Raw genomic sequence first — 21,090 nt, 5'->3', positions numbered from 1 at the left:
GTGGCTCCTCCAAACTTAACACACGAGTGCACACGTGACCATGCAGTGAGGACTGGGGGGTAGGGTTGGATGGGGGGTCTCCATAGGCGGATAAGTCATAGTGGTAGCCTAGAATATGCCCCGGATTCCAACCTCAGCACCACACACAGAAGAGAAATACATCTTAGTGGAACCAGACGTGGTGGCTCATGACTGTAATCTACCAACAGGGGAGGCTGAAGGTAGGAGTGTTATCAGGTGTTCAATTCCAGCCTGAGCTACACGGTGCGACCCTGCCTCTAAAAAACAAATGGGAAAGGCAGGCGTGACAGGATACATACACCTGTAATCCCAGCACTTGAGAGATCGATCATTCTCATCCTCCTTAGCTAGCTCAAGCAAGCTCAGGATGAGCCTGGGCTAAACATAGCAAGCTCAAGGCTAGCCTGGGCTAGAACAACAAAAGACAGCATGTTCTATATTGTACTACGTTGCTGCAAGGGTAAGTCAGCAACACCACCCCATGCCAGATTCAGGTGCAAAGTTAAAAAATGCTTACTGATACTGCTGGGATCATGGGGTCCATGCCCTCTCCCCCAAGAGCCATAAGCTAGTTTTGAAGGAAAAAAAAAAGACTTTTGTTACGTGTCTGTATGTGAGCATCCATGATAAGAGGGATTGGGAAGCCATGAGGATGTTGGAGCACCTAGAGCTGGAGTTACAGGTGGTTGTGAGCTGCCCAGTTGGGTATGCAAGGGCAGCACGTCATTTTTTTTTATTCATTACGTAAGTATGCTGTAGCTGTCTTCAGACACACCACATCGGGTCTCATTACAGATGGTTCTGAGCCATCATGCGGTTGCTGGGATTTGAACTCAGGACCTCTGGAAGAGCAGTTGGTGCTCTAAAACGTTAAAGGTTTCTGCTGAGCTGGGATAGATGTGATGATGCACGCCTTTAATCCCAGCGGGGGAGGGAGAGAGGCGGAGGCTAGCCTGGTCTACATGGTGAGTTCCAGGACAGCCAGGGCTGCACAGTGAGACCCTGTCTCAAAACAACAACAGCAGCAGCGGCAAAATTAAGCCATCATTTTCATTACAACAGCAAGACTTGGGATTCTGATGAGAAGAAAAAGAAAACAAATCAAAAAACAAAATTCAAATATCCATCCTAGATCCAACTCTAGTTAATAATTATTTCCAACCAGAGGTTTGTTCTATATAAAATCAATGATCTGCCATGTAATTGCATACAAGGGGCAGGGAACAGGGGTGGAGGAGGACCAACCATCCAGAAGGAAGTTTACCTACCTAACGTCTTAGGATTCTGCCAGGTCTCCCTTTGGCTCCCGTAGGTCCTCTTCTGTCTGCGCCTTGTTCTCTTTGACTGACTTGGTAGACGTTTCTTCTTCCTGGACCTCTACTTTCGGGGCATCTCCCTCTTCGGTTAGCTTTGGTCCGTTGGTGTCTGGGGACTCTTTGGTTAGATTTCCAGAGGCATCCACCTCTGCCTGGGCTAAGCTTTGGTGCTGGGGGCCATCAGTGATGCACTCCTTTTGATCTTTGGATTGAGGAGGCAGCGTCTCAACATTTTCTCTGACAATGGCGCTTCCAGCTGCAAGCGCGTCGGTCATTTCCGAGGTCTTGCTCACGCCTTCAGAACTATCAGAAATCTCAAGTCCTTCCTGGGCTGCGGCCCTGAGTGTCTCATTGTGGGCGGAGACTTGACTGCAGCGTTCATCTTTGTCTGGTATCTGTTGAGCTCCCTGGCTGGCAGCCTGTGTCAGAGAATCGGAAGCGAGGGTCTGAGGGGCTGTTTCTGGACGTGCAAACTGGTCAACGGCTGTCTGGATGACGTTCTGGACAATCTTACTGCTCTTACTTTCAAGCTCCACGACCTCAGGCTCAGCCTCGAGGGCTCTCTCTTTGGCCGCGCTCCTCTTGCCATCAGCATCAGGGCCAGCGCTTGGCTCGTGGTCTCCGTCTGGTCTCTGTTTCTGGGATGCGCTTATTTCTCCTTGCAGGTCAGGATGTAGGGTGCTTTCAGAAGTGGGAGTTACTATTATTGGGATGGACTCTGCCTGAGACTCAGGCCCCAGGGGCACAGTGTCCTCTCCATGCTGAGGAGACCAGTGGCCACCCGATTCAGAGGACTTCTCGGCTGGTAATAAGTATGCACCTACACACTCCAGACTTTCATCTGTCTCTGGAATTGTGACAGTTTCTAGGACCTTTGTCACAGCTTCAGCTGTTTGAGTGACTAGCGTATCTGAACTTTGAATCTGAATCTCTATGCAACTGGTTTTATCTTGGTCAGGGAGAGAAGGGCTTCCTTCAGGGCTGCCCAGTGCCTTTCCTCTCTCAGAGCTGGGCTCGTCAACTGTCAGGACTGGCTTCCGGTGGGCTCCTTCATGCTCGGGAGCGGCTGCTTCCTGCTCCTGTTCTTCACTCGCTTGCTCTGGCTTTGTCTCCCTTTTCTCCGTTTTGATGTCGGTTCCCATCTCTCTCTCCTCAGGGCTGACACTCTGCGCTTCAATACTCTCGTCTTCCTGACATCCGGACACTCCCGTCCCTTCACTGTCAGGTGTCACATCATTTTGATCATTGGGTACAGGGTGGACAGACACCTCCTGTTCTTTAACACATAGTCCATCTTTGACTTCTTCTTCTTCAAACCAGCCAGCCTCACCCTCCTGAGCCACCTCAGTCTTTGCCGGAACGGCCACTGTCCCAGCGGCAAGCTCTTGCTGTGTAGGTTCTAGAATATCTCTTTCTGGTTTTGCCCCAGGTTCTTCCTGGGCTGGAAAACGAGGTGATGCCGGAGGCCCCTCCTTCTGAGCAGGAGCCGCCTCTTCTTCTGTGACCTGTGACGACGGCCTAACAGCTACAGCGGCTTTACCGTCCTGCTGTGTCCCATCTGGGGTGTCTGGATCTGCTAGGGGAGTACTTCCGTTGGTCTCACTGTCTGTCAAGGTTTCGGATGACTCGGGGGCCTGGTCCGTCAGCTGCTGCGGCTTGACACAGTCCACACCTGCTGCGACTTCAGGAACTCCGGGGCTCTCTGGGGTCGCCTGTTCAGTCTTGGAGCCCTGCGCAAGAGGTTCAGATTCAGCTTCTTGGATGGGTCCTTTCAGCACAGCATCCTTCTCTTTCTCCGTAGCCAGCACCTCCGAGTCCTCCTCTACCTCCTCCACCTTCTCCAGTGCTTTCGGGCCCGCTCTCTGCACAGTCTGGGTTGCAGGCACCTGGCACTCCCCTTTCACCTTGTCTGCAACAGCTTGGAGGATGGCCTGTGTCTGGCGCTCCTGTTCTTCAGTATCTAGCATGCCACCCTCTACCTCCTGAACCGGGGTGGCTTCCTCTGTGGTGTCCGGGGAGTCGGTGAGCTGGGAAACTGCAGACACCATGTCTGTGGTCTCTTCTGCTCCTGATGCTTCGGTAACTTCCTCAGCACGGAGCGCCTCTGTGGTTTCTGCGGCTGTCACGGCTTCGGAGGTGAGGTCCACCTCACTGGTGACTGTGTCGTCACGGGCATCTTTGCCCTCCGGTAAGGTCTGGGTGGGCACGGGAGTTTCCTCTGCAATGATGTCTTTTTCAGTGACCTCTTCAACAGGTGGTGTGGCTTTTCCTCCTGCGTGTTCAAGAGGTTCTGTCACGGAGGCGGATATCCACGAAGGAGACCGCTCTTCAGCACTAGTGACGGCCCTGGTCCCATCAACGACTGCAACACTCACAGTGTGAACCAGAGTCTTACTAAGCTCCTCAGACACATACACAGCCCCCTGCAGCTGGGGCATCTCCACATTCTCCTGAGCCCGCTGCGCTTCCATCTTCTCCCTTTCTACTGCGTCGTACTCAGACAGAGGCACGACGGCTGGGACGTCAGGGTCATCTTCGTTGATTTCCGCTGGCCCCGAGTCTTCAACCGCGGCTTGTTCTGGCTTCCCGTCTGCCCTTTTCTTCCGCCGTCCGGGAATAAATTTCTTAATGGAAACCCAAGATTCCTCTTTACTTGGTTCGATCTCGGAAGCCAACTGCTCTACAGCTGGGTCTTCGGTTTTCTCTTCCAGTTTCGACTTGGATTTTTTTCTTGGGGTGACTAATCGTTTAAATGATTCCCAGGTGGAGACACCCTCCCCTTCAGAAGGGCTTCCAGCTGGCTCGGGTGAGGAACTGCCTTGTTGCCCTTGGTCTTGTTCCTGGGTGCTGGCAGGAACAGCATCTGCTCCAGCTTCTTTTGTCTTTGCTAGTCTCCTCCGCTCTGTGACCATCCCCTCCCAGAGTTCTTGGCCCTCCTTCATCATCTGAAGAAGATGCCTTCCTTGCTCTCTTCTTGGACGATCCAACACAAATCAGCGCCTCCCAAGACACTGAAGTATCCACCCGGCGCTTTGGTTCCTCTGGCTTTTGCTCCTCGCCAATGGCTTTGACTTCCTCTTGCACCTCCGACATGGTGCTCTCTGTGGAGGATAAGGTGGCACTCTTGACCTTGTCCAGCTCTTCCTCCTTGTCGCTCTCCGAAGGTCTTCGGACGCGTTTCTTGGGTGTCACCATCTTTTTGAAGGATGCCCAAGGGGTGATCCCTTCCCTTTTCTTCTCTCCATCAGAAGTAGTTCCTTCCTCAGTTTCCCCTTCCTGTGCTTCCGGCCCTCTCTCCAGACATGTCATCTCCTCAGGCTCATCAGGGGAAGATGCAGAGCTCTCTCCCTTCTGCTCGTCAGCGCTTTCTGGGGACTCAGTTTGACTGTGTTGGTAGTCTCCGGGCTCTTCGTCTCCCCCACCTCCTCGTTTCCCCTTCTGCTTCTTCCCAGAGAGCTTCTTTAAGCCGGAGCTACTGAAGAGTTTCTTCAAGGGGCTTCCCTGAACCTTGATCCTCTCCTGAGAGGAGAGCATCTCCACCTCACTGACAACGCCTTCTGGGTGTTTGGGCAGCACCTTCTCTTCAGGACTTAGGTCGGTCAGCTGAGTCTGGTCACCCCCAGAGACACATATTTCTTTGCTCTTCACCAGCTCCTCAGCAGGCTCAGCTTCCTGGGGGACCTCCTGGGCCTCAGCCAGTTTCTCGGGGGCAAGGATTCTCCTGATCCTTCCACCGCTGCATCCCCTTCAACCTCTTTTCTCCTCCTTGCTCCTCTGTCGTCTTCCCTGTGGTGCTCACGTGGACCTCGGCAACAACCTCTTGGTGGGCTTCCGGCTTCTCATCAAACACTTCCGTTGCCAAAGGAGCGCATTTCTCCTCTGACAATGCTTCCAGCTCACCGACCTCATCTTCCAAAGGCATCTCCACCTTCTCGTAGTCTGCTGACAACCTGGCCTGGTCTGTGCCTTCTGCGGGCTCTTGCTGCTCCAAGGCTGGGGCTGGCTCTGACTCTGTCTTTCCCTTTTCTTCCTCGTCTACTTTTCTGCCTCTTGTCCCTTTCTCTTCTCGGAAGTTTCCAGATCCTCCTCCTTGGGTTTCTTGAAGCTGGTCTTCTTGCGCCAGCCAGCCCAACGTGAGTGAAGAATTTCTTGAAGGAAGATGTTGTCTCACTGCTGACTGGGCTGGTCGGGGATTCTGGGGACTTGGTGGGTTCTTTCTCTTGTTTCTCTTCTCCTTCATTTTTAGCTTCTTCCTCAGACGCTTGACCAGATTCAGCTTGGAGGGGAATTTCTGTGCTGCTCTCTGCCTGTTTCAGGGTGCCTTCTTGCTTCTCTGTGGATTGCTTCAACTCACTTTCTTTGGATGCTGACTCTCCGGCGGTCTCCACGCTGGGCTCCTGGTGGTCTCCAGCTCCAACTGAGGCTTCTGCCCCTTCGCCTTCATCCTTTTTGACAGTGAGTAGCTGGACACTATCTGACTTTTCATTTTTATCCTTCTTCACCGTGAATTTAAAACCAACAAATTTAAATACCTTCTTGAAGCCGACATCATTAGCCTGGGACTCGGCAGGCTGAGGAATTTCTTCCACATTGCTTTCTGAAGCAGATATCTGTTCGATCATTTCCGGTGTTTCCTCCTGCCCATCCTTGGTGATATCCTCCACAACTGTGGAGTTGGTCGCCATTTCTTTAGCTCGGTCTTTTTCTTTCACATCTTCTGACTCTCTCTGTCCAACTATGAACAAGGGGAAAGGAGAGGAAGGGGAAAATTATTGAGTTCAGTACCGTGTCTCTCTCAATAGTAAGGAAAGGTGGACTGTGTATGGTTATTGGGCCATGGCCAATCCTTTCAAAGAACCGTCTGAAACCTCAAGTTCAAAGGTGCTACACACTTGGCTCTTTACTTTTCCTTGGTTATCAGGAAATCAGTTATACAGACCAGAGACGTGGCTCAGTGGTCAATAGCTTGTGCTGCTTTTGTAGAGGACCTAGACACTCAATTCCAAACACCTACATGATGGCTGGATCTTACATCCTCATCTGGCTTCTGGGGGCACTGAACACACATGGTATAGATGCAAGTAAAACATATACAAGGAAAAATAAATCTTTAAAAGAAAATCCTCACGAATACATGAGTAGGAATTCAAACACAAAATCCAGTAAATGAAGATTGAGAATCACAATTTAAAACACAAAAGCGGGAGTAAAGTCACATGACTCACTCCAGCACTTAGGAGGCAGAAGCAACAGATGCCTAGGAGCTCTCTGCCAGCTCGGAGGGGAGACCGAGTCCCAGGACAGCCAGGGGACTGCACAGGGAGGTGTATCTCCAAATAAAACACAACCAGCAAAACAATGTGTCTGTGTGCAGTGTAGTGTCTGTGTGTCTCTGTGCAGTGTAGTGTCTGTGTGTCTCTGTGCAGTGTAGTGTCTGTGTGTCTCTGTGCAGTGTAGTGTCTGTGTGTCTCTGTGCAGTGTAGTGTCTGTGTGTCTCTGTGCAGTGTAGTGTCTGTGTGCTCATTTGTTTATATTCTTACTTTGTGTTGGGGGAAAGGCAGTGCATTCTGCTACAAAGCACATTTGGACACCAGAAGACACAGTCTACTGGGGGCTGGCTCTCCTGCTCTACTTGGAATCATTTCCTCATACCTGGCAGAAAGCACCTTTGCCTGCTGAGCCAACTTATGGTCTCTCACAGAAACCGGAGACAACCAATTTAGCTGCACTAGATAGCTAGCAAGTCCCAGGAGTCCCTCTTGTTCCCACTTCCCCAGGCTGGCTTTTTCTGGGGCAGGTGTTGGGTAGGTGTTGGGAGTCAAACTCAGGCCCTCCTGCCTTTGTGTTGGCACTCAACATCAGCCTCAAGAAATATAATCTTTTAAGAGATTTATTTTGTGAGCACACTGTCACTCTCTTCAGACACACCAGAAGAGGGCGTCAGATCTCATTACAGATGGTTTTGAGCCACCATGTGGTTGCTGGGAATTGAACTCAGGACCTCTGGAAGAGCAGTCAGTGTTCTTTTGGTTATTGGGCCATCTCTCCAGCCCCAAGAAACAATTTTTACAGAGGAAAAAAAAAAGTTAATATGCAGATAAAACTTCTGGTGTGATCCACCAAGTCATGCTTTTTAGTTGGCTGGTTGGTTAGTTAATTAGTCCACAGACAGACCTCATGTAGCACAGGCTAGCCTCAAATTTACTATGTAGCCAAGAATGATCTTCCAGCCTTTACCTCCCAGGTGCTGGGATTGCAAGCAAATGCCATCATGCTTATGTCTCTTGTCAGAAGTAATGTGGCTAGAAAGATGCCTCAGGGGTTCAGTTCCTAGTAGATACACTGTGGGCTCACAACCATCTATAACCCTAGCTCCAGGAGACATCTGATAGCCTCAGGCTCCTGACATGGTATAAGATACATATACACATGTGTGTGTGTGTGTGTGTGTGTGTGTGTGTGTGTGTGTGTGTATGCAGGCAAATCACTCACATAAAAACTAAAAATAATAATAATTTTGGAGGTATAGCACTGTGCCGACTAATTTTAGGGCAACATGGCACAATCTCTATTCATCTGAGAGAAGAGAACCTGAAATGAGAAAATGCCTCCTTAAGATTCAGCTGTAGGACATTTTTCCCCCTTTGACAGGGTTTCTCTGTGTAATAGTCCTGCTGTCCCGGACTCACTTGGTAGACCAGGCTATCTACAAACTCACAGAGATCCGAATGCCTCTGCCTCTCAAGTGCTGGGATTAAAGGCTCCAAGCCTGACTAGACATTTCCTTAATTAATGACTGATGGGTAAGGCCACTGTGGGTGGTGTCATCCTTCAGCTGGTGGTCCTGGGTTCTGTAGGAAAACAGGCTGAGCAAGCCATGAGGGGAAAGCCAGCAGCGTCCCTACAAGACCTTCTACCTAGACCTTCTACCTAGACCTTCTACCTAGACCTTCTACCTAGACCTTCTACCTAGACCTTCTACCTAGACCTTCTACCTAGATTCCTGCCCTGTTTCAGTTTCTGTCCTGATTCCCTTTGATGATGATGAACAGAGAAATGGAAGTGTAAGCAGAAGAGGGTATCTGATCCCATTACAGATGGTTGTGAGCCATCCTGTGGTTGCTGGGAATTGAACTCAGGACCTCTGGAAGAGCAGTCGGTGCTTTTAACCGCTGAGCCATCTCTCCAGCCCACATGCACATTTCAAAACTACTAAAATAAATTTTTAGTAGTGTCACTACAATAAAATAAAATGGTCAAACAATAGCTATGTTATTCAGTTTGACTGAATCCATAATCTGTACGTGGTGCCACAATTTTTGACTTCCTAGCCTCCAGAATCATGCACTAAATACATTTCTGTTTACCACTTAAAACATAGGAAAAAGGAAGGGGGAGAAAAAAAAAATACCTTGATGAAAACAGCATGATACTACAGAAAATACACACAATTATTATTTCTCTATTGACAAATATTGAGAGTCAGAGGCAGGCAGATTTCTGAGCTTAAGGCCAGCCTGGTCTACAGAGCCAGTTCTAGGATATCAAGGGCTACATAGAGAAATCCTGTCTTGAAACAAAGAAACACCCCCCAAAAAACAAACAAACAAAGCAAAAGAAAAAAAAAGTTAAAAAAAAAAAAAGAAAAACTTTGACTTTTTCCTTACATTTCTATTCACTGTCTTTCCTTTTCCAGGCTGGAGACAGTTAACATGACCTTGAACTTCTGACCGAGGTTACAGAAATACCCGCTAAGCTGGTTTATACAGTGGGGACAGGTGAACTCTGAGGTAGGCAACTGCTAATGTTCAAAAATACTCTATAATGCAAAAGAGATCTGACCTCCTCTTATTTGTTTCTTGGAAGTTGAGTTATTGTGGACTTGTACTGCCAAGGGGAGAAACAAAAGCAGTCACTGACAAACCACTTACTACCAAAAATATATAAATGAGCATCTTACCACAAGACTAAAACACCCCCTTGCCTTCTCTGGGATTATCAAATGCAGGAATTTTCTTGACCAGGAGAGTAGTGTTCCACACCATTGTCTCTACAGCCCTGGTTTCAATAGGAAATACTTTAAAATTCATCTTTAAAGATTTATTTTTATCTATCTTTTGTGTGTCGGTGTGAGTGAAGGCCCCGTGTGTGTAATTAACACAAAGGCCAAAGAAGAGAGTCAGACCCCTTGGAACTGGGAAGCCTATTAAGTCTTCTTGAGCAAGCAAATGCCCAACTACTGAGCAGTCCCTCTAGTCCCCATAATAATTTTAAAAAGAGAAAGATTTATTTTCCTTATAAAATAAATATATTTTAAAACTTATTTATTTTTATGTGCATTGATGTTTTGCCTGCATGTATGTTCGTGACTGGGTGTTGGATCCTCTGTAATTGGAGTTATACAGACAGTTGTGAGCTGCCATGTGGGTGCTGGGAATCAAGCCCAAGTCCCCTGGAAGAGCAACCAATGCTGCTGAGACCTCCCTCCAGCCCCCCAAAATATATCTCTTTTAAAGATAAAAATAAACCTTTTTATATCATTTGAGACCAAGCTGGTCTTGAACTCAGAGATCTGCCTGTCTCTGCCTCCTGAGTACTGGTGTGAGCCATCACCACCTGGAGGAAAATAAATTTGAAAAAAAAAAGTATGTGTATGTTCTCCCTGCGTGTTATGAATATGTGTGCATCACTCTCAGAGGTCAGGAGGACAGATGTTTGTGAGCCACCAGGTGGGTATGGGGAACCAAACACAGGCCTTCCTCAAGAACAACTGTTTTTAACCATTGATCCATCTCTCAGCCCAATCCTTTCTCCCTTTAAATTCTACATTGGGATGCTTAGAGTTGAGCTAAAAGACACAAAACAGATAGGTACGGGCCAAGTAGCAGGATAAAACAGGTTCTTGACAGATAAGGATGGTTAAGCAACATTCAGGTAACGACTTTAAGTACACTTTTTGAGAAATGTGTGGGGCAGGGGATGCTGGAGAGATGGCTCAGTTGTTAAAGAGCACCGGCTGCTCTTGCAGAGGACCCAGGCTCAGTACCCACAGGGCAGCTCACAACAGTCTGCAACTATGGTTCCAGGGACCCTGACACCGTATCGCCAACGCACATATAAATAATTAAGTAAATAAATAGCTTAGGAAGTATTTAGGAATAACTGGCTTACTCATGTACAGTATCCTGTATTAAATTGTAAGTAAAATTCTTATTATTTAAGAACCATCTTCCAGATGCAACCCCAGCTGTGAACACGGCATCTTTTCCCATTTGCCTATAGGGTTAGAAGCTAGCGGTTTTTATCGGCCTCTTCTTGACTCAACCCCGGACCTCAGTCTGTAAGGAACTTACGGGGAAGTTCCAAAAATTCGGCCTCTACTGCATAGCCAAGCTATCAAACATCTGATGGCCCAGGCCTTGAGTTTAGCCTTCACGACTACCAAGCCTGGTGGCCAAGGCCGTTTAAATCAGGTTCCAACAGGATACAGAAATGTCCTCGCGCACCCCTGCGGCACACACACGCGCGTTTGCGAAGCCTGCATCGTGTGCTTGAACCCACGGTGGATGCCTGGATTCTATTACTTGGCCACGTGCTAGACACACTGTGATGAGTCAGCCCACACAGAGACCCCCCCCCCGGTCCACCTCCCTTTATGCTCCATGGTTGCTTTCCCCAAGGTGGGGAAGGAATATGTGACCTTTCCAGTCTTGGATCTTGTTCTTCTGGCTCACTTTCGCCGGCCACCTCTGTTCCTTTTCCAAGCTATGGTACTGGAGGCTGCGCCCTCTGGTAAGAACTGATAGCCACTCTTGGGGTAGCCAGTGTATTGCCCCGTGTTAAAATCTATTATGCCCCCCCCCCCAACAACTGGAGCGAGGGCTGTCCCAGACAGAATCTGTTGCCCGCCTGTGGATCCTGTTCCCCTAACTGAACTAACTGCCCTGTCTTGCCTCAGTGGGAGAGGATGCGCGTAGTCGCACATGACCTTCATGGAGTCCTGGCCCTGCTCTTCAAGGCTGAGTCGACTTAAGAGTTCAGAGAGAGCTCAGGGTTGAAAAGCAAAGCCCTAGGTCCAGGCCTGCTGAGACTTTCCGCAAGACTGAAAGAGACGGCGCCCGGAACCACGCCCCCCTATCTAGAGCGATCACAGGTCCCAGTTGCAGCCACGCTACCGTCGCCAGGTGGCGCGCTACTCACAGCATAAGTTACTCCACCAGGGCATGGTGGCTGGTGGCCCGGGACAGCCGCTCCCGGCTGCCCCATCGCGGGGCACCAACCGGCCGCGGGGCGGGCGCCGGCCTCCCAGTTGGAGAGGGGTACCCTTGGGGACGGCTACAGACGTCACAGAGGCCGGCACTGTTGGCCAAGTAACCAAGGCAAGCCCCTCCCCCTTGCCCGGAAGGATTACTTGGGAGGGCTTCACCCTCTACAGCTAGTATAGATGAGGGCTTCTGGCTGTCCCCACTCTGTGTACCACCTATATCTGAGTACCTAGTTAACCCTCAAAGTAATGGCCGCAGGCTCTCGGGACACAGCTCTGTGTGGGTTTGGCTTGGGTGTAAGCACTTGAAGCTGATAAAAAACCAACTGCCGTGTTAGTATGTTCCAGGGACAAGTTCTTTCCTATAGCCATATACAAGAGCTTCCAACTGGTTCAGAAAACACAGGAACTTCAAAAATGGCCACATAGGGAGAATGGCCCTACAGCGACTTGGGGGAGAACTTGGCAGATTATTTATGTTTATTCTAAGCATATTTTTTTTTTATCCTGTGAGACTGCAATTGTGATTCTTGACTTTCACAAAGATGAGCTGACAGCTACAGCACGCGCGCACACACACACACACACACACACACACACACACACACACAACTTGTACTTGGGCACTTTCAGCTTTATACTGATCAAAATTAGTAGCCAATATGGAATTCAGTAGGTGGTTAGGTAAAGAGATCATGGGATGACAGGGGATTGGAGAAGGAAGAAGGACAAGGTAATGGGTGTGTGGGCAGGGATACTATACTGTCTGGTAATTATATTGAATATACACACCCCTTTAAAAAAGATTATTTATTTTATGTATGAGTACATACACTGTAGCTGTCTTCAGACACACCAGAAGAGGGCACCAGATCTCATTACAGATGGTTGTGAGCCACTATGTGTTGCTGGGAATGGAACCCAGGACCTCTGGAAGAGCAGTCAGTGCTCTTAACCGCTGAGCCATCTCTCCAGCCCGAGTACACACACCCTTGACATTTGCTGAAATCCATAGAATGTACACCACCAGGACAAAACCTACACACTCTACCCTCTGACTGTTCCCGTGCACTGAGGCTTCTTCAGACTTTATAACAAAGGCACCACTTTGGGTGTGTGTGTGTGTGTGTATATACATATATATGTGTATATATATATACACATACACATATACATACATATATATGGTGTGTAAATATATATTATATAAAACTATAATATAATAAAGCTAATATATGATTATATATAATTTTAAGTGTGTGGTACTTCAGGATAACTGAAGGCTGGCTTGGTGGGCCTTGAGTCAGCTGTGCAATGGGAGATGCATAAAGTTTGTCTTTTTGATTCTATGCACTCACAAAACATGAACACCCCCTACTCCCCATCCCATTAAGTCCTACTATATAAAACATGTAAGAGCCTCAAGACAAGAGTAAGTGTTGGGACATGTCACTGTTCCCATTTAGACAGAAAGATTACTGAATGTGGAAAGCTGACAATGAGTGTTTTGGTGTGAAAAGTGGGGTTTATTCACGCTTACAGTTATATTGAAACCACACAAAAGAACACAGACACCTTATCCACCCACTGGTGGGGACTTCAAAGACCACCTGGCCGTCATTTTGAAACCAGGGGACAACTGGTTAGGACAAGAAGTATTTACAGTGCTAAATTGGAATGTGTTGTTGATTGAGAAACCAGAACTAACTACAGCGAGGAAGTGGGGGGGGTGTGTATAGGGGGAGCTCAATAACCTGTAAAGGACAAATGTTACTCTGCCCAGTATTCTAAGAGGGTCCCATCATCACCCCTGTCACATTCTGGCTACATTACCTAAATATTGAACCAAAGGGGATGTAAGGACAGCATAAAATAAAAAGCAACTGAAAATATCCTAGACCACGGCTGCGAAATGTCATCTTTCCTGCGAGATGCAGCCACTGAAATCTCAAGGCACGGCTGCTGTGGATACCTGCATTCTGTTTGCAAAAGAACAGCCAGGCAAGCTGGGCCAAGCGGTGGTGTGGGTGAAGGAAGGGCTTGGGAGTGGGTGTGGGGTGTGGGGTGTGGCTATTTCTTACTGCTGTTAGGCTAAACAGTTTGCTATGTATCCAGTCAGGGAGATATGGGGAGTTACTGCCTACGATGACACCCACACCCCCGAGACTTCCGTGAATACTTTCAATCTGGTGCTCACACAAGTAGCCCTGGTTAAGCCGAATGGTCAAGAAACCAAGTCTTGGATCTGGAAAAGGCACTGGTAACGATAAGAGGAGGGACTAGTAGAGACCAGATGGGAGGGGACATGAGAAAGGGGGTGTGTGGGGGTGGGGTGGGGGTTTCACAAAAGTATCAATCACATCCAGGGAGGAAATTGCCCAAGAACAAAGTCTTTCCTTGGGGCCTGTGAGACAGCTCAGTGAGTAAAAGTGCCTGTCACCAATCCAGTTGTCCTGAGTTTTATTCTGGGAACCCACATGGTGGAAGGAGAAACCCAGTTTACCCAAGCTGTCTCCTGACTTCCATTAAAGTACAGCAGTGTTCACGTGTGTTCACGCACACACAGAATGTAATTTTAAATTGCTAGGTGTGGCAGTGCTTGCCTTTAATATCAGAATTTGGGAGGGAGAGGCAGGTAGGACCTTTGAGAGTGCTAGTCTCCCTATTCCTCTCCAACAACCCCCCTCCCCCCAAGCCTCCCCCCCACCTCCCACATCCTCTGAGGACAGGTGGGCAAGATGAAATGTATAGTTTTCCCTTCCCCCAAAAGAGAAGCCAGGCAGAGGTAGCTCAAACCTTTAAACACAGCACTAGGCAGAGGCAGGGGGATCTCTTGAGTTCCAGGACATCCTGGGCTACACAGAGAGAGTCCTAGACAGCCAGGCTATCCCATTCTATCCCCTGCTGCTGTCCTCTTCCAGTGAGACAGATCCCCAGCCTTCAGATTGGCTCCTTTACATTTTGACTAAACCCATGGCCAACCAATTAGTTGGCTGGCTGGTTATGCTCCTTAAAAACTCGAAAGGCTTTGTTTGGTTTTTCAAAAACAAATGTGCTTATTGTTTTGTGTTGGCTTTGTTTTTGTTTTTTAAGCAGGGCCTCACATATCTTGAGGTTGATATGAACTAGCTACATAGCTAAAGCTGGTCTTGGATTTGTAATACCCCTCCTCCACTTTCTCTTATTTATTTAATGTCTATGAGCACACTGTCACTGTCTTCAGACACACCAGAAGAGGGCGTCAGATGCCCATTAGATGGTTGTGATCCACCATGTGGTTGCTGGGAACAGAACTCAGGACCTCTGGAAGAGCAGCCAGTGATCTTAACAGCTGAGCCATCTCTCCAGCCCCTGCCTCCACTTCCTAAGTGTTGAAACTACAGGCATACGCACTATACCCAGTACTTAGCTCATTTTTCTGAATCCTAAAAGCCGTCTGTTGGTAACCTACAGAAACAAGGATTCCTGTTCAGACAATGTGCGGAGATTATCACTATTAATATTCATGGGCATTTTTGTTTTGTTTTTGATAAGCTGTTTAGTGGTCTGCCAAACTGTGGCATAAAGGTTTCACGACTCATTTTTTATGTGCCTTCCCGAGCAGCTCGTTGGTCCTATCACTGCGGGGGGGGGGGGGGGGGCTTATGTGCAGTATCATTATGGAATTTGAGCAGAGGAGAGCAGGGATGCCCAGCGGCTGCTGTGGACCGGACAAGGTGCAAGACCAGAACCCACAAGGGCCGTCTGGTACACTTTCAAAACTCAACAAAGTTACAAACAAACAAACTGATTTCCAACGTAAACCTTTCCAGAGCATTAAGGAAAGCCTACATTGGCTTTTTTTCTTACCCTTTCTCTGTAACATACAAAAGCTGCAGGTCCCATCCCCGGTTGTGAGCCTGGTGTTACCTCATGTTCTGTGTTTTTATTCTATTCTTTTCCACTCATCCTCTGATTTTAGCTTTCACTGGCCCACCTTTAATTGGAACATTAAAATTACTTGCATTCCCCAAGTCCTCGCTGGCAACAGAGAGCCCCACACCAGACATCATTCCCATTCAGCTATGGGGCTGCCAGAACCTCTCTGACAGGAGGCGTTCACAGACAACGCTTAGTAAACAGAGGCTTGTTTTTGGCAGGGTCGCATGTGTCCAACTTCTCATGTAGCTGAGGTTAGCCTTGAGCTACTGACTGTCTGGGCCCTGGAACCCAGCCTGAGAAGCTGTTGAATGCTTTAAAACAAAATTAAAAAAACATAATGGGCTGGAGAGATGGCTCAGAGGTTAAGAACACTGGCTGCTCTTCCAGAGGTCCCGAGTTCAACTCCCAGCAACCACATGGTGGCTCACAACTATCTGTAATAAGATCTGATGCCCTCTTCTGGTATCTCTGAGGACAGCTACAGTGTACTCATATAAATAAAAATAAATAAATTTTTTAAAAAAGAAGAAGAACATAAAAGCCCAAGATAGGGGTGGGGGTTAAGAAGTTCATTTTCAGATCAGCCAGGGCTACATGGTGAGATCCTGTCCATGTCTGTCAGTCTGTCTGTCTGTCTCACACACACACACAGAATTCAGTTGTAGAGCCCCTATGAGCAAGGAGCTGGTGTTCCCACCATGACAGACTGCATAGCCTTAACGTTGAGCTTCAAAAAAATAATAAAATCTTCCTTCAAATAAGAAAAACTATCCACGGAGAAGCTTCCTGGGAAGAAGGGCCACCGTTCACTTTTCAGACATGTCCTCATGTCTCAAAATCTAATCTTGCCCCCTTTTCTTTCCATTTGCCTTGCATGCGTGCTACGGATGGACGGATGGACGAGAGCCACCGCGAATGTGTGGAGGTCCACAGCTCTGTGCAGTGGGCTCTTTACATGGGTTCCAGGGATTAAGCACCGATTACGCTGAACTGTGAAGCCTACCCTTTCCTATTGCTTCTGGCACATTAGATGCCTTTGCTATGTGTGGAGTTAGTCCAAGGGGTTGAGTTTACACGGCTTCCAGCTCCTGCAGAATCATCTTGCCTTAGATTTGTCCAGCTAGACAGGAAGTGGAAAAGCTTAAAGGTCAATGGAAGCAACAGTGACGGGGGGGGGGGGGGGGGGGCGTACATTTCCTTTTCCCCTTAAAAGTGCATCCACAACACAAGCAGTTGTAGGAAAGGTCTTTCTCGCTTTGTGTACAGTAACTACTTGGTACAGCACTCAACAATCCCACGGCTGTGAAGACTAACTGCTACCCACACAGCAAACCTCGAGTGCTCAGAGATTCAACAATACTCATTCACACTGGGGCTCTGCTGGGAATGACGGCACAGACTCACCAGGATCCAGAAAATGGTACCCACTAGAAAGGCCCAAGGACAGCAAAGGGCATCTTCTCCCGTCCCGAACACGGGATGGATAGTCAACCAGGCTTAGAGCAAGAGAACATTTCAGGAGAAAAGCTTCTGCCAACCTGTGATTGCCCCAGCCTCGTTTTCTTCATGACCACTTCTGAAGGACAGTATGACAGGGTAACAACCATTTACAGTGTATTAAGTTATGCAGGGGCTCTAGGGGTGTTTAATATGCAAGCACCGCAGGCTGGTTGAATAAAGTCACTTTTTGTCTAATGCGCACATTTTAAAGGGGTCTTGGAACTAATTCCCCACAGATGTCTCGATACAACCATACTCAAGAGACTAAGATCACACACACACACACACACACACACACACACACACACACACACATACAATCTGGAAGCTTATAAGAAAAAAAAAGATTTGTACGTCACAAAAAGGTTAATGTTTTAATCTAAATTTCCCTGTTGAGTTTAGGTGACATCACTTTTTAAAAGCAACAACAACAAAAAGGGGGCCAACACCACATCAAAAACAAAACAAACAAACAAAAAAAAACTATAATATTCAGTATCTACGTTTAGAATAGCCAGTGATCTGTCCCCAGGCACGGCTTACTGTGTGGGACATCTGGAACTGTTTAACTTTCCCCCACGATCTCCTGGAATCTTTCCAGGAATTCTCTGCATTCTGAACCCACCCCTTATATCAAAACACGCCCAGCTCAACTGGGCTCATCGGCCATGAAACGGCCAGGCAGAAAAGCTCTCTAACCCGGCTTAACACAGAGACGAAAAACCCAGTTCAGGACCATCCAGGTGACATCATTGCCATGTGGCTCTTTGGCCACCGTGTTGCCAGGACACCCTGATAGCATCATTTATGCCTTCAGAAAGAGATCCTTTATGAGGTGCTTTGAAGCTAGGTGTGGGCAACTTCCTTTTATGACAAGAGGAAGCTCACTACTTTTCCCAGTTGTTAGGAACAAACAGTTGAGACAGACCATAAAGCACCAAAAATACAGAGTCAATGCAGCAGAGGCCAGTGAAGCGCCTCAACTCTTTGGACCACTGTCCTGTCCTCCTCGCAGACCAGAACAACACAGACACCAGCTGTGTGCAGGGTACGGCTCCCCCACCAATACTCTGCATAGAAAAGTTCATTATAAGATCCCTACAATACACACAAACGCTTCTGTGGCTTAGGGCTTTTTCCCCCCAGAGCTGAGGACCGAACCCAGGGCCTTGTGCTTCCTAGGCAAATGCTCAACCACTGAGCTAAATCCCCAACCCAAAATCTCACAGGCTCGCCCCTTTAAGGATGTCACTGGCTTTTCTCCCTCTTCTCCCCCCCCCCTTTCTTAAAGACACATTTTGTAGCCCAGGCTGGCCTCAAACCAGAGTTAATCCTTCTGTTTCCCATGTGCTGGATTTATAGGAGTGAGCCCCCACACTTGGATCCCCATCTACTTTGGAGATAAAAAGAACAATGATTTTGCTCAATTTACCAAGTAGAGATACTCTCAGTTAAACCTTACACAACGTGTGTGAACGAATGAAAATAGAAAAGATGCCTTACAAAAAAAAAAAAAAAAAAGACATCTATTTTTAATCATGTTATATATGGTTGTTAGTGTATGGGTGTGCACATGAACGCTGGTGCCCCACAAGGACCGCCCTGGAACTGAGGTTAGAGTCACCCGTGAGCCACCACTCACTGGTTTGAGTGCTGGGATCACATCTCAGGTTCTGCTGAGCCATCTCTCCAGGTGGCGCATTCTTTATTCCCAGGACCAAGAGGGATCTCTGTGAATTCAAGGCCAGCCTGCCTGGTCTACACATCAAGTTCTAGGCCAGTGGGGGAGGTATACATAGGAAGGCATGAGATGGCTCAGAGGGCAAAGGAACTTGCAAACAGACCTAAGGACCTGAGTTGTGTGCACTCTCGCTCGAGCATACACACACACACACACACACACACACACACTCGAACACGCACACTCACACACATACATACAGAAGCACTCAGGAACACACCACACCCTAGTAATAAATACGATGCAGGTAGCAGCTCTGGGCTAGCACAAATGCCCTGCCTGGCCTGCATGAAAGCCCTGGTTGCCATCCCCATCACTGCACAAACTGGGTGTGGTAGCCGTGGCCTGTGAGCCCAGCACTGACTGGGAAGAAGACTCAGGAGGACCAGAAATGGGAGGTATAGAAAGGCTGATCCTTTGCTACGCACAGTGTCTGAAGCAGCTTAGGCTAGGTGAGACCCCGTCTTTTGCTGTCACGGCACCACTGTGCATCAGGGATGGCGACCCTCTCTCGTGACCATGTCGAAAACAAGTATTTTCTAGTTTCTGTGCCTAGTTAATGCTAATTAATGGGAGCCCAAAATGGTGAGGTGATGTACCGTGGAAAAATCCATGAGATCCTAATTCAGCTTGTACTGTCTGTACCTCACGTGTCTGAGTGAAGGGGCAACAGAAAAGATCTTTAAGATTTCTCCTACATTTAGAAATAAAAACACAGTTCAAAGTAGTTGCTATACACAGTCCGTCAACTTGCCGAAGCTTAAGAAGCGAAGGCACCAGGTTTCTCAAATACTACAGACAGTCTCTTATTTAAGCAAGCAGCTCAGACACCAGGCTAGCCTCAAACTCAGACACCTTGGCCTCCTGAGCGCTGGGATCAAAGACTCACACCACCAAAACCCAGCAACACAAAGACACTTCAGTTCTCTTTGAAGAAGTCAGCTTGCCCTGTACTTTTTGGAGACAAGGCATGAATCCCAGCCAGGCTTTGAACTCCTGACCCTCCTTCCCAGTGGTCCGTGACTCGATGCCTAGCTCAAACTCAGGGTTACGGGCATGCTAGCAAGCATTTACCAGCAGAGCCATGCATCTCCAACCCCATTTCCTCCTTTCTGTTGAGACAGAGTTTTTCTATGTCATACCAGCCTCCCTGGAATTCTTTTATAGACCAGACTGGTCTTGAACCCACGGAGTACAGCTAGCCTCTGCCCCCAGTGCTGGAACCAAATCCTGCACTACTACCACGCCTGGCCTCTTGTGAGTTTTCTGATTAATCGCAAAAAAGTACAAAACCATGCAACGCTGTCCATATGCCCACTGTGAAGTACAATTTCGAAAGCAAGAGATCCAACCATTTGATGGTACCTTAAAAATTAAAGGGATCTTCTAAACATTCTGCCCATGGCTCCCCTGGGAATGCCCGCTGAAACCCCCTCCTTCCCACAAGAAACTGAGCATTCGGCAAACTAGTAAAATATGGAATATGCAACACCTTACACACACACACACACACACACACACACACACACACACACACAAAAGCCAGAAGAAAGGGAGATCCTGGAGGATCCACTCAAAGCATTGTTTATTCTTTCAGGCGGACACCCTGACTTGGAGGCTGGAGAGGGCGCAGCAGAGAATAGACAACTCTTCCAGAGGCCACAAGTTCAGTTCCCAATATTCAAGCACCTATAATCACAGGCTCTAGGGGAACCCAACATCTCTGGCTTCGGAGGGCATACATGTGCATATATATCCCGTATATCTACATGCGGGCTGACCAACACATACACATATGCATTATTACAAACAAATCTTAAAATACCTAATGACTTGGGAGAAGAATGCTACATTTTAACGTTTTTAATTTCCACTCTGTCCAGCGGTGACAGACGAGACAGAATATGAAGGAGTCCTAGGCGTTAACAAGCTAAACTATAGGAAGTGAGAGATATTTTTAGCTCTGCTAAGCTTTTGAAGTCATTTAAAATTCCACAGGGAGACACGGCTTTGGGGGAGCAGCTACACAGAGAAAAATATGGAAGCCCTGGAAAGTCTATGCCCCACTTTGAGACAACAGATTTGGCAGCACCGGGTCTCAAATATTTAAATCGGAGCCGTTTTTATAACTGTAAGTTAGCAAGTGGAGTTTAATTTTCAGGGGGAGTAAAAGAGAAAGCAAACAGAAGCGCACAGACTCCAAAACAGCCCAGCCTCCGTAGAACTGGCTAAGACTATCAAATACCAAGTTAGTAGATTTGCAAATGCAGTCTGAAAGCCTGGTGTGGGCAGCCCACTTTCTAGAAGTAGGCATTACGTTACAATTC

General features: G+C 47.9%; 1 protein-coding gene across 1 annotated transcript in view; it reads right to left on the bottom strand.

Annotated features, from left to right (window-relative positions):
• AKAP12 (A-kinase anchoring protein 12) overlaps window positions 1–21,090 on the bottom strand; it is an 81,716-nt gene that overhangs the window by 1,284 nt on the left and 59,342 nt on the right. Inside the window, 6 exon segments of the mRNA XM_080941799.1 lie at window positions 1,290–4,216; window positions 4,218–5,041; window positions 5,044–5,095; window positions 5,098–5,375; window positions 5,378–5,470; window positions 5,473–6,072. Of these exon segments, the coding sequence (XP_080797925.1) occupies window positions 1,298–4,216; window positions 4,218–5,041; window positions 5,044–5,095; window positions 5,098–5,375; window positions 5,378–5,470; window positions 5,473–6,072 (4,766 nt within the window). The 3' untranslated portion in view covers window positions 1,290–1,297.

Source organism: Micromys minutus (genome assembly GCF_963924665.1).
Source record: "Micromys minutus genome assembly, chromosome: 30".
NCBI lineage: Eukaryota > Metazoa > Chordata > Mammalia > Rodentia > Muridae > Micromys > Micromys minutus.
The sequence above is the reverse complement of the archived record's forward strand: the minus strand, read 5'-3'. Positions and strand labels throughout refer to the sequence as shown.